General features: G+C 35.9%; 1 protein-coding gene across 1 annotated transcript in view; it reads right to left on the reverse strand.

Moving 5' to 3' along the window:
• Nucleotides 1-16,375, reverse strand: part of ptprt (protein tyrosine phosphatase receptor type T) — a 555,356-nt gene that overhangs the window by 270,997 nt on the left and 267,984 nt on the right. Inside the window, exon 11 of the mRNA XM_059329753.1 lies at nucleotides 14,871-14,980. Within this exon, the coding sequence (XP_059185736.1) occupies nucleotides 14,871-14,980 (110 nt within the window). The remainder of the gene's footprint in view (nucleotides 1-14,870; nucleotides 14,981-16,375) is intronic.

Raw genomic sequence — 16,375 nt, forward strand, 5'->3', positions numbered from 1 at the left:
ATCGAATCAGCACAATCATGAAATGATAAATTTTGTTTTAAATTGGAATAAAATAGAATTTTCCTCAATTTTCTCCTGTCCTCTCCTCTCAGCTCTGTGTAAACAGCCTCTCCTGACCTCTCCTCTCAGCTCTGTGTAAACAGATTTTCAGTAATTTTTTGTCATGTGATCGACAAAATTACCAATAAAGACACTAAATTACCAAAAATTACCAAAAAAAAAAGACACAAAATCACCATAAACGGACATTAAATTATCAAAAAATGACACAAAATCACCAACAAAAGACAGAAACGACGTGAAATTACAAAATTCACACAAAAAAACCCCACTAAAAACTATTATACATGATGAAGTATTGCCATGTTTCCAGCTTCTCCTGTCCTCTCCTCTCTGCTCTGTGTAAACAGATTTTCAGTGAATATTTGTCTCTGAGGAGCAGAATTTAATGTTTTTAACAGGATCTGGTTGTTCCAAACTGTTTATTTTCCGTGACGTTTTAAGTGAGACATGTAGAATAAAGTGATACTTTAATAGAAATATATCAATTTTAAGCTTTGTTTTGGTCACTTTTTCTAAGGCAAACTTTCTTTGAGTGATGATCCGTCCAAATTCCAATAATAATGTCAGGTTTTACAGTTTCTTTCGACAATAACTGTGTATTTAAACCAGAAGTAACAGGTAAAACTCTCTGATATGTCTCTTTAGAATTGCTGTAAGAAAGATAAGATAGGTAATTTTCCTCTCATTTTAATTTATTTTTCTGATGAAATGTTGGCCTCTTCTCCCACAGTGACTTGGTAAATTGGAAATATAATAGAAAAATGTATTGAGAATAAACTTGACAGAGGCAAAACTGACTGTACGGCTGGGGCAATAAAGGAGAGAAAGGAATAAATAAACAGGACCGGCCGCGGCACTGAGGTGATAAAAATGGAAAATATTAGAAAAGGAGAATGAAGATGAGAGAGGTAAAGATGTCAGGGGAGGCGTAAATGTTGCTGAAAAGCTGGTTTGTAGTTTTTGGCCTGCTCTCAGGGGTCATGTGATTGGCTGGAGAGATTGGAGAGGAGCCCTGATTGGCTACAGGGCAGGAAGTTGTAAAGCGAGGAGATTAGAGACGCACGCATAATCCTGTGTGTGTGTGTGTGTGTGTGTGTGTGTGTGTGTGTCTGTGTGTGTATGTATGTGTGTCCTCACTTCTTTAAAGGCTTTTTTGAGATTTCAGACTTTGTTTTAAGGGTTAAAGGTTACATGATAATGATAATTAACTGAAACTGTATTGTGTGGTTACAAAACTAACTAAAATTATAGTGAAAATGTCCTTCGTTTTCGTCTTTGTCAACTTTTTTCATACATAATGAAGATGGATAAGACAAAGGAAATAAAGGCAAAATTTACTGTGACCTCTTTTAATCTCCCACCCAACAAATACCCCATTACAAAAAACTAGAACTAATAAAAACTAAACTAAAACTAAAGGATTTAAAAAACGAAAACTAACTGAATTTGAAAACAAAAATTCACAACCCAATTAAAACAAACTAATGAAAAATACAAAACTATTATAACCTTGCAAGGGAATTCAGTATCCAATGAGGGTCCTCACAAAGATAGAAGTACAGGAATGGTGTGTGTGTGCGTCTGTGTGTGTGTGTGCGTCTGTGTGTCAGATAGACAGAGGGGAGGGGTGGGGGTCTGCTGGATAATCCTCTGACTATTACCCCCTCTTGTGTGTGTGTGTGTGTGTGTGTGTATAATCCTCTTCTCCTTGACTACCAGCAGACAGATTTGTTTCAGTGTGTTCAGTTTTTAGAGACCTGTACCTGTTCATTTATTTATTTTTATACCTATATTATTATTCATTGTTTACATATAACCTTATTCCCCCCAAAGAAGCTTTGATGCTGTGTGATATAAATAAATAAAATGCTTCAAATAATGCATCAAATTCAGTGTAAATTTAGATATTTAAAGTTTTCAATTGAATGTTTGTCACAAAGGATTAAAGGATTCTGTTTTATTTCTATTTTTCTACTGTGGCTGTGAGTTTTGTTTGTTATTTCAAATGTTAACAAACAGGTTTAACTACACACGTAACAGAGTTTGTGCTCATGAATATAAAATTTAAAGCATCATACTGTTGCAGATTTCATCTCCCTTTTCTCATATATGCATATTCTCATTATAAGCACCAGTCTAAGTAACATGTTATCAATATTTAATATATGATCACTTTAACTGTCCACTGCACAAAACATGAAGCTTACCAAGTATTTTCTTCTTCTATCTAGCAATAGTATCTTAATTATCTTGTTTTGAGTATAATTTACCTTTATGTGCTTATTTTAAGAACATGTGTCTTTTTGTAACTAAAATGAGTGAATAACCTCTTCACAGGGATTTCAGTCTTGACTAAAGGATGAAAAAAGACACAAAATGATGAAAAAAGACACAAAATGACTAAAGAAAGACACAAAATTACTAAGAAAGACAAAAAATGACCAAAAAAAGACGAAAAAAACACACTAAAGACGAAAAAGCAGACAAAATGACCCAAAACAAGACACAAAAGACCAAAAAAGACACAAAATTACGCAAAAAAAGACACAAAATGACCAAAAAAGACACAAAATGACCAAAAAAGACACAAAATTATGCAAAAAAAGACACAAAATGACCAAAAAAAACCCAAAAAAGACAAAAAAAACCCACAAAATTACCAAAAAAAAGACATTAAAACACATTACCACATGAGATCAGAGCTGACTTCCAAAATGATTTGGCGACCCCCAGAAATCATCTCGCGACCCCAATTGGGGCCGGGACCCCAAGGTTGAGAATAGCTGGGTTAGTGTACTTTAACGAAGACCGAGCAGGTAAATCTCCTGCTGATTGAACAGCTGATTATAATTACACGGCTACATGTTGCCCTGATTCTTTGTCTCGTGATGTTCTGAACCAAACCGGCTGTAATAAATATTTAAGATGCACACATAACAGGGCTGCAGTGCTACACTCAGGTGTAAGTGATACTAGGCCAGGCCACACAGGCACTGTGGCAGAGTAAATGGGGTCAGCTGCTCAAGGACTTGAACGCCACACTAAATATAGTCCATTATTGACAGAAATGAAAAACAATACAGAGGAAGAAGAGAAGGGAAGGAGAAGGTGAAGAGGCAAAAGGTGGTAGGAGATGAAAGTTATGGACGAGTGTATTGACTCGTCTGTGTTATTATTGTCTGCAAGATGTAAGAGTGCCACTTATTTCTGATGTTTTTTCTACGTACAGTACAGAGATCAGATCAGAGACGTCTGCTTCTTTAACACTCTGCTTCTTTTATTTATTTCTTCCTGTTAGATCTCACAGAAAACAAGAAAAATGCCTCTCTGGCTGTCTGTCTGTGTGGACTGTTTGCCTTCTCCTGTCTTTTCATCTGTAGTTCTGCTGCCAGTCTGCAGTAAACACACACACACACACACACACACACACACATATTCTTGTACTTCTATCTTTGTGAGGACCCTCATTGTAACAGTGAATTCCCTTGCAAGGTTATGATAGTTTTGGATTTTTCAGTAGTTCTAGTTTTAATTTCGTTGTGATTTTTTTGTTTTCAAATTCAGATAGTTTTAATTAGTTTTTAGAGTGAGTTTGCTAGTTTTAGTTCAGTTTTTATTAGATGTAGTTTTTTGTAATGGGGTATTTGTTGGGTGGGAGATTAAAAGAGATCACAGTAAATTTTGCCTTTATTTCCTTTGTCTTATCCATCTTCATTATGTATGAAAAAAGTTGACAAAGACGAAAACGAAGCACATTTTCACTATAATTTTAGTTAGTTTTGTAACCACACAATACAGTTTCAGTTAATTATCATTATCATGTAACCTTTAACCCTTAAAACAAAGTCTGAAATCTCAATAAAAGTCTTTAAAGAAGTGAGGCCCGGCTGAAACGTCCTCACTTTGCAAAAATGTCCTCACTCTGTTGGTTAAAAACGTGTTCCGGTCCTCACTATGTAGGACGTACAAGAACACACACACACACACACACACTCACACAGACTGTGTGTGTGTGTGTGTGTGTGTGTGTGTGTGTGTGTGTGTGTGTGTGTGTGTGCCTCAGACTCAGTGAACTTTCACTAAGAGACTGTGTTAAGCTTTGAGTGTGGCGTTAGAAGCCAGCTGAGGTCAAATCCACAAACAAGCTAGTTGTCAGTAAACACTTTCCTCCTCAGCAGCAGAGCTCTACTTCTCTACTTGTCTTTGTTAAAGGCCCATTCTGTGATCCTCGTGTAAACAAACGGGCTCGGCTGACCTTTTCCAAGATTGAGAAGCAGGAACGGAGTCTCCAGAAGTGATTGACAGGGTTTTCTATCGACCCGGGAACATGAGTCAACTACAACACTTGATACTTTACGTCAGTAAAACGGGCCGAGAACGGCAATCATCAGGTGCTGCAACACAACATTCAGAGCAGAATTCACACACTTTTCATTCTCATTGACAACTTGTCCTCTCCTCTCGGCTCTGTGTAAATACATTTTTAGTGAAAATAAGAAGCATCTGTGTGTGTGTGCATGGCGACTGGGCTCATATAATTGTTAGGCAGGCTGTAAAAAAGCCAACATGATGCCATTTTAAGTGAAATATATAAAGTATTTTACATTATTTCACAAGCAGAATGTTGTTTTTAAAGCCTAAAACCACACTATTTTCTTACCTAATGCCCCTCAGATCTATAACATGCACGTTTCTAGGAATGTCCAGTAGATACATATTTTTTTCTTTCATATCAAGGTGGGGGCCACAAAATATCGTTAGGAGGGCCGCAATAGTATAAAATGATAGAACTGGATCTAACCCTCTCATATGTTATGTTTGCAACCTTTGTTCACATTTGCAACATTTCAAATACTTTGTTGAGCATGATAGTGTTTTGGAAGTTTAAAAAAAAGATTCAAAATCACATTTTATGTTGGACTTAAGGACTAAAAAAGACACAAAATGACCAAAAAAGACGCAAAATAAGAAGACAGAATGACCACATGAAAAACAAAGAGGACACAAAAAGACACAAAAAGACACAGAATGACCAAAAAGAGACAAAATGACCAAAAAAAAGACTAAAATATAACTAAACAAAGACACAAAAAGACACAAAATGACCAAAAAGACACAAAATGACCAAAAAAAGACACAAAATAAGAAGACAGAATGACCACATAAAAAACAAAGAGGCCAAAAAAAGACACAAAATGACCAAAACAAGACTAAAAAATGACTAAAAAAAGACACAAAATGACCAAGAAAGACACAATATGACTTAACAAAGACACAAAAAGACACAAAATGACCAAAACAGACACAAATGACCAAGAAATACACAAGAAAAGACATGAAAATGATTAAAAAATGGACAAAATAGCCCTTTAAGACTCCATAGAGTTAAAGTAGTTAATTTTTATTAACTCACTCTTTAGACACTTCATTTTTATTTTCATCTTTTATTCTGAGGCCGTGCCAGCCTTTCATTAACACATTGATTATCCTAAGTGATGCTTCAGAAGCTCCAGTTTACATGTAGATCTCCGTTTGGGAATCTATGAGTATAGTTGCATGCCCTGTTGGGTTTTTGTGGCGTCTTTAACTTCCTGTTCTGCACCGAGGCGAGCCGAGCAAACAGTAAACAGTAAACAGAATCGATAGCGGGATCACCTCAGGCGACTGCTGCTCTCCTAATGAGAATCTATCATTCCTTTGTTCAGAAAGCAGCGATAAGGGATCAGAATGTAACAACTATATGTCTGCCGCTTCCACAGAAATCAACAGCTTGGAACAAAGTAACTCAGAGAAATAAATGCCAGACTGGTTGCCAGTATTGATTTCTGTGATTGATTAAAGGCTCTACTTGAGGAGAGAGGAATTGGAGAGTAAAGTTATTCACACACAGAGCAGAGCAGAATAACTGCATCCTGTACTAGTAGCCTATCGCTTTGCTGTGTTGGATTAAACAGCTCCAAGGTTTGTCAGCTAAACATTCTTAGATTTTTTCCCGGTCAGGCTGCCGGATACTAAGCAGCTGCAAGGCTGAGGCGTTCAAGTCTGCATGCTCAAATCTCCTGACAGAAATATCCACATTTTAGGCTTCGTTTTGATCACTTTTTACAACGGAAACTTTCATAATGGATGACCCGTTCATGGACTGTCAGAGGAAGAGGGTATTTTTTAGCGATTACTTAAAGAAAACATACGTTTCAATCTCACCGTCAGTCTGTAGAACAGGGGTCCAAAATGACCAAAAAAAGACACAAAATTACTAAAGAAAAGACACAAAATGACCAAAAAGACACAAAATCACCAAAAAAGACACAAAAATACGAAAAAAAAGACACAAAGTGACTGAAAGAACACTAAATAACTTAAAAAAAAAAGACACAATGACAAAAACGACACAAAATTACCAAAAAAGACTAAATTATTATAAAAAAGACAAAAAATGACCCCAGAAAGACACAAAATTACTAAAAAAAGACACAAAGTTTCTTAAAAAAGACACAAAATTACTTAAAAAAAAGATAAAATTATTTTTAAAAAGACACAAAATTATTTTAAAAAGACACAAAATTATTAAAAAAAGACACAAAATTACCAAAAAAGTAATTAAAGGGACCTTCCACACACAACACGGTAAAGTGCCATTCATATAAAACTCACATTAAACTTTCATATCAAGGTGGGGGCCACAAAATATCGCCACGAGGGCCACAATTGGCCCGCGGGCCGCGAGTTTGAGACCAATGATGTAGAATATACATTCACCAAGCACTTCAGTCTGTTAATTGTTTCATCTTGTGCCTTGACTTTTAGTTCCAAATGACCCATTTTGAATATAAAGTTGAAGAAACAAGAAACTTTAACTCCTTAAAATCAGGCAACACAGTAAAAGCAGATTAGTCTCATTTAAACATGGTTTTACTGTGATCTCCTTAAATTGGCACCTAATCTGATCAGTATGTCATTCTCAGCTGACATTTCTGAACTCTAAACTTCTAATCCAAAGTAATGAACGTGTGGGATGAACCGGACGTAAAATGGTTCATTTCAAGTCTTTCCTTCCCTGCACAAAGTAGATTAGACCACATTGAATACAGGATTTTGATTGTGATCTTCTTAAACTGGGACGGTGCAGTTTAATTGGTGTCCAAACGTGGCAGTACGTCTGTTAGTTGGGATTTATAGCTTAAATTTACTGATTTACAGGGCTTAAAAAGCCAAGTTTGGTGTGAGAAAGGACACAAATCCACCTCAACCCTTAATAGAGCACCCATTGAAATACATGCAAATTCCAAATTTCCACCCTAGAGAATATTGGAGGTGTTATATTTTGAGGAAAAAGTTACAAATTTATGACGAAAAAAATCTCAAATTAACAGTAAAAAGCTACAAATTCATGATAAAAAATCTCAAATTTATGACCAAAAAATCTCAAATTAACTGTAAAAAAGTTACAAATTTATGATAAAAAATCTCAAATTAACGGTGAAAAAGTTACAAATTCATAAGAAAAAAATCTCAAATTTATGATGAAAAAAATCTCAAATTAACGGTAAAAAGTTACAAATTCATAAGAAAAAAATCTCAAATTTATGACCAAAAAATATCAAATTAACTGTAAAAAAGTTACAAATTTATGACCAAAAAATCTCAAATTAACAATTTACAATTATTTAGTCTGCAAAAATATTTTGTCTTTCTGGGTCATTTTGTGTCTTTTTTAAAAATTTATTTTGTATCTTTTTTGGTAATTCTGTGTATTATTTTGTGTCTTTTTTGTCATTCTGTGCCTTTTTTAAGTAAGTTAGTGTTTTTTTGTAATTCTGTGTCTTTTCTGGTCATTTTGTGTCTTTTTTTAGTAATTTTGTGTCTTCCTTTGGTCATTTTGTGTCTTTTTTTAGTAATTTTTTATTATTATTTTTCTACTTTAAGTTCCCCTAAACTCCCTGAAACCAAAGCTTTGCTCAAAGTGACCAGACATGTAAACAAAGCTTCAGATCTGAATTGTCTTCCTGAGTTTCTAAAAACAGGTTGAAACATGAAAATCTTGTTGTCAAACCAAATCAGCAAAGCTGTGATCTCATGATTTGCTTCACCGCTTTATTCTAATCAATGTTAGCAGCAGCATCTGTCGGGCTCGCAGGGGTTCAGGAACAAACCACGCAGGGATCAGCGGGAGGCGAGGCGGCTCTCCGAGAGGAACCTGTGAGGCTCTGGTGGTCTGATGAGGCAATCAGAGAAGGGATTGACAAGGTGAGGGTCTCTGTGAGCAGCAGAGTGAGCTTCAGACTCTCCTCTCAGCTCAATAACTCACAATATCTGTGTATTATCAGCGGGGTCACACAGGGCAGGCCTCAGGGCTCCGACACGGAGAAAACATGTCGTATTTAATGTTGTTTATTACAGCTTGGCATCGCAAATGAAATGCCGATATATAAAAGAGCAAACACTTGTCATGTCTGCTTTGACATCCTGTTTAGTACATTTAACTCTATGGAGTCTGGGGCTATTTTGTTTTGATGTCTTTTATGGTCATTTCGTGTCTTTTGTTGTGTCTTTTTTGTTATTTTGTGTCTTTTTTGGTCATTCTGTGTCTTTTTTTTTAATTTTTAGTGTTTTTCTGTGTTTTCTTGATCATTTTGTCTCCTCATTTGTTTCTTTTTTGGTCATTTTGTGTCTTTGTGTGACTCTTTGTGTCATTTTGTGTCTTTTTTAGTCTTTTGTGTCTTTTTTTAGTCATTTTGTGAATTTGTGTGTCTTTTTTTAGTCTTTTTGTGTCTTTTTCTAGTAATTTTGTGTCAATTTGTGTCTTTTTTTGGTCAATGTGTGTCTTTTTTAGTCCTTTATTCCAACATAAAATGTGATTTTGAATCTTTTTTAACTTCCAAAAGACAATCATGCTCAATAAATAATTATAAATGTTGCAAATGTGAACAAAGGTTGCAAATATAACACAAGAGGGTTAACCCTGTGGAGTGTCCAAAAGCTCCAAATAATCCAGACTTGTTGCCTCCATCCAGACTAGAAAACAAAGCAGCGTGGAGCCCTACTGTAAATTTACCTCTAAAGTTCTGGCTGTAAACTCCATGAGGCCAGTTTCAGTTTGATGATGATATACCAAGTAAAACTGGAGACAAGCTCAAATAGATTTAGTATAAAATGATAGAACTGGATGGAACCCTCTTATATGGTAGATTTGACACCTTTGGTCACATTTGCAACATTTAAAATTCTTTATTGAGCATGATAGTGTTTTGGAAGTTAAAAAAAATATTCAAAATCACACAAAAGGACTAAAAAAGACACAAAATTACCAAAAAAAAGACATAAAATGACTAAAAAAAGACACACAATGACTAAAAAAGACACAGAATGACTAAAAAAAGACAAAAAATGACCAAAAAAATACACAAAATCACTAAAAATAAATATTATTCCATATTGTTAGTGTTTTTGTAATTTTTTTGGGAAACTTTGGAGCAATCTGGAACCAGAATTTTCTTTCGGCATGAATAAAGTTATAATTCTTTTCTTTTCTTTTCTTTTCTTTTCTTTTCGGTGTAAAATACTCCAAAGTGGCATATTAATGCATATTTTCATAGATTTACTATAAAATAGTTTCTCAGACTAAATAATTGTAAGAGCAGGACTTTACCTTACTACACACAGATACATGTTTAGATGTTTTTTCATCTATTTTTATTGTTTTTTATTCCTTTCATTATCTTAGATGTGCTTATAAGTGCAGGTCCATTTATATATTGTATATATTGCAGTGAAATACAAGGTTACAGTGAGTAAAATCAAAAAAAGAAGAAGAAAGAAACGGCTTGTTGGGGTTCAGAGCGTTAATCCAAGTTGGAATTAAATGCTGTGACGGCAATGCTTGTTTGTTTGTTTGTTTGTTTGTCATAATAGTTTTGTTTTTCGACATCATGTATGTTTTCTCTTCCTTTCAGACATCATTTCTCCCTCCTCAGATGAATAGGATGAGAGGTCCCTTTAGATCTGGCCCAGATGTGTCCTTTAATCCTGCAATTAGCAGCAATTACACTAATAGAAGCAGGAGATGAAGTGATCATATTTGCACACTGAATTAATTCCTGTAATCACGCCATACGATGAATAAAAAGTTTCTTTTTTGGACACCCAATATGTTTTATCTCCTCTCCCAGTCCTCTCCTCGTTCTTCTCATTCTCCTTATCTATTTCACCTCCTCCTCCTCCTCCTCCTTTTCTCTTATTGTCCTAGATGTAATTCATCTGCTTTCCATCCTGAAAAGCGAGGAAAAGCAGACGAGGAGAACACACAAGAGACAACAGAGCAGGATAGGGACACAACAAGAGCCCCTTTAGATGTTGCAGATGATGCCTTTAATCCTGTCAATAGCTGCAATTATAGTAATTATCTCTAATAGCAGCGTATTGTGTCGAGGCTCTGATATGTTTAACAGATGATGCCGAGTCGTGCCGCCTCCGCCGGGCAGAAGAGAGGGCAGGAGGCTTAGACTCACATTAATGAAAGAGACACAAAACAAGGCGAAATTGATGACGGTCCCAAGAGGTTTTTATAAACTGAGACGCAGAGTGTTTTTCAAGCACTGGGTCGAGGTGTAATGGAGGTCTCAGAGATGGTAGTGAGTGGTCTTTTTACTGCGCACAAGGAGACGAGAGGCTGGAGATAGATGTTAGGATGGAGAGGCAATTAAACGGGAGGAAGTAAAGACGGAAAATGGCCAAAAAAGACACAAAATGACTGAAAAAATACTAATTTACTTTAAAAATGACACAAAATTACAGAAAAAAGACACAAAATTACAGAAAAAAACTAAATTACTTACAAAAGACAGAAAAAAACTAAATTACTTACAAAAGACAGAAAATGACCAAAAAGACACATAATGACTGAAAAAACACTAAATTACTAAAAAAAAGACACAAAATGACAGAAAAAAACACTAAATTACTTTAGAAAAGACACAAAATGACCAAAAAAGACACACAATTACAAAAAAGACACAAACTGCCTGAAAAAACACTAAATTACTAAAAGAAAAAGACACAAAATGACTGAAAAAACATTAAATTACTTTAAAAAAGACACAAAATGACAGAAAAAACACTAAATTACTTTTTTTTTAAACATAAAATGACCAAAAAAGACACAAAATTACAAAAAAAGACACAAACTGACTGAAGAAACACTAAATTACTTAAAAAAAGACACAGAATGACAAAAAAGACACAAAAGTACCAAATAATACACAGAATTACCAAAAAAGACACACATTTTTTTATAGTATTTTGGAGACGAGTCTAAAGCTGGACGCTAAAGTAAAACACATATTCTCAACTGGGCTGAAACTCTGTGATGACATTGTGTGAAAGTTTGTTCTAAATATATATCTATAAAAACAAGAAGCATGCACATGGCACTAAGGTGTGCATCCTTGATTTTGAAGATTTTGAATTAATTTTCAAAATATCATTATTTACGTAGGACGTGTTGCGGCATTGCACTGTTTCAGATCGGACGCCTTTTAGGGGAGCTCCGCCCCCTTTTAGTGTAGCTCCGCCCCATTGTGTGATAGGCCTACACTGGAAGGCCTACACATCTCATCTGGAAGTCTATTTAGCCTACCTATCTTTAGGAGTTTTAAAGTGGCTACAACGTTCCATTTTCCAATGATATTAAAATAGTTTCCAGCGAATATCAATGTTCAATGTGTATGTGCTGGATGGTGTGGTACCTTATGAAAAGGAAGTGTTTTATGGAGTTGCAGACGTTGTAGTGGTCTGCATTTAATGTGCAAATTCTGTTATTAGCTATTAGCATGCTAAGCGGAGATTTAGCTTTAGTCACTTCTTATGTTGCATTACTATGTCATTCAGGGATGACATTCATGTTGCTTAGCGTAATGCCCATAATCAATTATGAGATACTTACATGCAATATAGTATATCAGCTAATTGGGTTCATGTTAATGTACTTTTAGTGCAGCAAACTGCGTCATGTGCTATTAGCATTAGCATGCTAAGCGGAGATTTAAGCCCTTTCTTCCGCATCAATTTGATCCATTAAAAAAAGAAAAAACAAATTAAGATAACACTAGCAAGAGGCAGCCAACACTATCGCTGTGTGGATTTGTTTTGCCAAATGGCAATTTGCACTGCAATATGAATCCATACTTCCTACAGGCACTCTATTTCTCTCAATAACTACAGAAACGTTGCTTTAAGGCAGATGGAGAAGAAGTCACAGCATCTGATTTTAGTCATTTATTAAACAAATATTCTCTCATTTCAGATCCTTAACTGTGAGATTTAGCAGATTTTGTATTTTTTTTTTTTTGCCAGATAACTTTTAATTAAAAACAGCAGGTTGTTTTAACAAAAAACTAATTATTTTGCGATGCCACCTTGAACTCTGGGAATTTTTCAACATTTTAGAAAAATAATGTTTATGTGCAAGATTGATTAAAAAGTAAACTACTTACTAGTTGCAGCCTGAGAAAAATATGATTTCTTTTTTTGTTAAAGGAAGATTAGAAAATAGAAATGCAATAGATATCAAGTGCAACTTAATCTGCAACTTAATGTGGTAATAGATGTGTGACACACAGTTGATCTCAGAGTTTTAAATAAAGTCATGATATCAGAAGAGGTGAATGCATCAGCACAAACACATTTTAGAAACATTTTCAAATGGAAAAAGAGATGATTGATATTCATATTCATTCCTACTTCAAGGCAAACAATAATAAATAATGTCCTTAATAAATGAGGTTTGCACACACTTTCTACCTGACAGATTTTCTCCACACACACACGCACACACACACACACACACACACACACACACTCACACACACACACACACACACACACACAGACTTTATGTAACTTATACTTACTTATATATAACTTATACAAGTTATGCACACAATTCTTTGCTTGGTACTTCTCCCTCTTCAACGCACGCACACACACACACACACACACACACACACACACACACACACACACAGACACAAGGTAAACAATAATAAATAATGTGCTTAATAAATGAGGCTTGCACACATTTTCGAACAGATTTTCTTCACACACCCTCCACTTTACATATCCTTTCTCTCTCTCACACACACACACACACACGCACGCACACACACACACACACACACACACACACACACACACACTTTTTATCATTTGTTAAGTAATTTTCTTTCTCACGCAACTCACCAACTTATGCAAGAACACACAATTCTTTGCTTGGTCCTTCTCCCTCTTCAACACACAGACACACAGGCACAGACACACACACACACACACACACACACACACACACACACTAATAGCCCTGCCAGGTCTTGGTGTGAGGGAGCTCCTTGATGCAGTGATATAAGAGGCAGACAGGAGGCAGAGAACGGGTCAATAATTCATTAGATAGAGGGCTCAACTCAACTTCAACCCGAATAAACCGTCTATAACCACACACACACACACACACACACACACACAATGGCAATCTATCTCTCTATCTCACTCACTTCCAAACATTGTCTCAAGGACTGTCAGGGGATCAGTCTCTCTTCCACTTTCTCTTCATTTCCAAGTCTTACTTTCCTCGTTCTCCTTCCATTAGAATTTACACTCACGTCTCAGTCGCTGCTCATATCTAATTCTCTGAGTGTTCATATCTATTCCTGGATATCATATAACTCATATGTGAAACCAATAAGTCCTGGCAGTGATGAACAAAGAACTACTTGCTCTTTTCCGTCAGTCTTCTCAATACTTTTAAACAAAGTTTCTGCGTCTGAGGCCCCGTTTACACGAGGTAAAAACGGGTAAAAACTACAAAATATTTTATGGGAAGTGCCTTTCGTTTAGACGGTGACGGCGTTTTTGGGGCTTAAAAACGCAAAAATCTGAAACCACCTTCCAAAGTGGAAAAGTTAAATCCTCTCCTCCGTAGCGTGTCGTCTACACTGACAAGACACAAAACTCTGATCTGATCTGCTCACGTCACGTATGTGTTTACGTCACATACATGCTCCAGTACAGGAAATAAACAAACGTGGGATTATTTCCATGCGTCGGACCTTCAAGCTGCTCTGGCAGCTCTAATAAACTTACAGGAGTCTTTCCACCAAATGTACAGGATATGTACAGATAGTATTAGTGAACAGAGAAGGATCTGTAACTTTGTGGAAGGAGTAGCTGATGAAAATACATGGTGTGAAAACTTCTGCATGCCCAAAGACGCTCTTATGGCTTTAAGTGATGCCGCCTGGCTGCATACAATCCAATTCCACACACTTTTGCGTCACCGTATGCAGCAGATTTCCTCCCGAAAACGCTCGTCTAAACACGGAATAAAAAGTGAAGACGTGACGCCACTTTTGCGTCTTCTGTTCAGACCGTCATCATGTAAACGTAGCCTGAGTCTTGATTGAACTGAGACCTGCACCATGGCAGCAGTACGCAGGGGAAGTCTAAAATATGATAATAGATGAAAAAAAATCATCTATTCCCTCGTATTTACAATGGGTTATTGATGGTGGGAAACGGCATTTTCCCTCCATTTTCCCAGAGCTGTAAACTATAAAAATCAGTTGTGTGTAGTAAGAGTTTAGATATGAAACACGTTTTAAATAGAGCATAAAAGAAAATAGTTTCCGCCAGACAAAAGTTTGCGGTGCCACCCCATAATCTCACGGCAAGTTCACTTTTCATACATGTGGCGTGTGGCGGGAAAATCCATGTACAGCGGCGTTGAGACATGAGACATGATGCAGACTGTGACTGACCTCGTACAGCGTGATGACCCCGTTGGTCTCGTTGGGAGCTTTCCACTGCATGAAGATCTTCTCTTCATAAGGCGTGTTCTGCAGAGACTCCATGGGCACTGAGCCAGGCACTGCAGGGACAGAGAGCAACAAGACACCTTAGAATACAACTCAACATGAAAGATATACGTACTGTAAGAAAATGTTGAAGTTCATTAACAGCTTGTCAAACAAACTCTCCTTGAAGCCATTAACTCTATGGAGTCTTGGACTATTTTGTCAATTTTTTAATCCTTTTCATGTCTTTTTTGTGTCTTTTTTTTGTCATTTTGTGTCTTTCTTTGTAACTTTGTGTCTTTTTTGGTCATTTTGTGTCTGTTGTTGTGTCTTTTTTTGTTATTTCGTGTCTTTTTTGGTCATTTTGTGTCTGTTGTTGTGTCTTTTTTGGTCATTTTGTGTCTGTTGTTGTGTCTTTTTTGGTCATTTTGTGTCTTTTTTTGTTACTTTGTGACTTTTTTGGTCATTATGGGTCTGTTGTTGTGTCTTTTTTTGTTATTTTGTGTATTTTTGGGTCATTTTGTGTCTGTTGTTGTGTTTTTTTTGGTCATTATGGGTCGTTTGTTGTGTCTTTTTTTTAGTTATTTTGTGTATTTTTTGGTCATTTTGTGTCTGTTGTTGTGTCTTTTTTGGCCATTATGTGTCTGTTGTTGTGTCTTTATTTGGTTATTTTGTGTCTGTTGTTGTGTCTTTTTTATTATGCATTAGAAGCGCAGTGCTAAAAAAAAAGGGCTTTTATTCAAAAAGTGAGAAATTACAACAAAAAATTAGCATGTATGATGATCAAAAACAAGTTATTTGAGGAAAACCTGCAATACTGAATGATGCAATTAATTTATTGCAAAAATATAGAACATAAAACTTAATCGGGTCACTTTAGACCATGTTGTGCATCAAAGGGTTAAACACAAAATTAATCCTGCAAAAAGGCTTCATCCTCTCGTCCTAAACGTTCAGAAGTATAAAACTTCTGATAGAAACAAGGCGTGAACTGAAAGAGCAAAAGGAAGTAATGTATCCGAGGAGGGCAGGATGAAACGAGAGTGAGAGGAGTTTTTATCACTTAATTCTGTTATTTGGTGTAGCAAAAGTTTCAAATATGTTGGAGTCCACTCATCAGAAATATTAAGTTACTGGAAATCTAATTTGGGGCTTTTTCCCCTATGAGGCAGAATGAAACCCGCTGCTCGCTCCACAAAATGTTATCATGAAGGACGTTTGCAACAATTAACTATGACAGGGTATTCCATTATAGTTCTTACATTGTGAAAGACTCAAGTCTCTTTCATATATATTTATTATATATATATATATATATATATATATATAAGACTGCTCTCTGCTGTCCAAAGTCTTGCTGATTTGCATCAAACGCAGACTCACTCAGGTTTATAAGAAACTGAGAGAAAAAGACATTCAAAGTGACACTGAAAAGTCGAGCCTTTTATCATGAGAACACTTTCATTTAA

The sequence above is a fragment of the Centropristis striata genome, chromosome 3, assembly GCF_030273125.1.
Source record: "Centropristis striata isolate RG_2023a ecotype Rhode Island chromosome 3, C.striata_1.0, whole genome shotgun sequence".
Lineage (NCBI taxonomy): Eukaryota > Metazoa > Chordata > Actinopteri > Perciformes > Serranidae > Centropristis > Centropristis striata.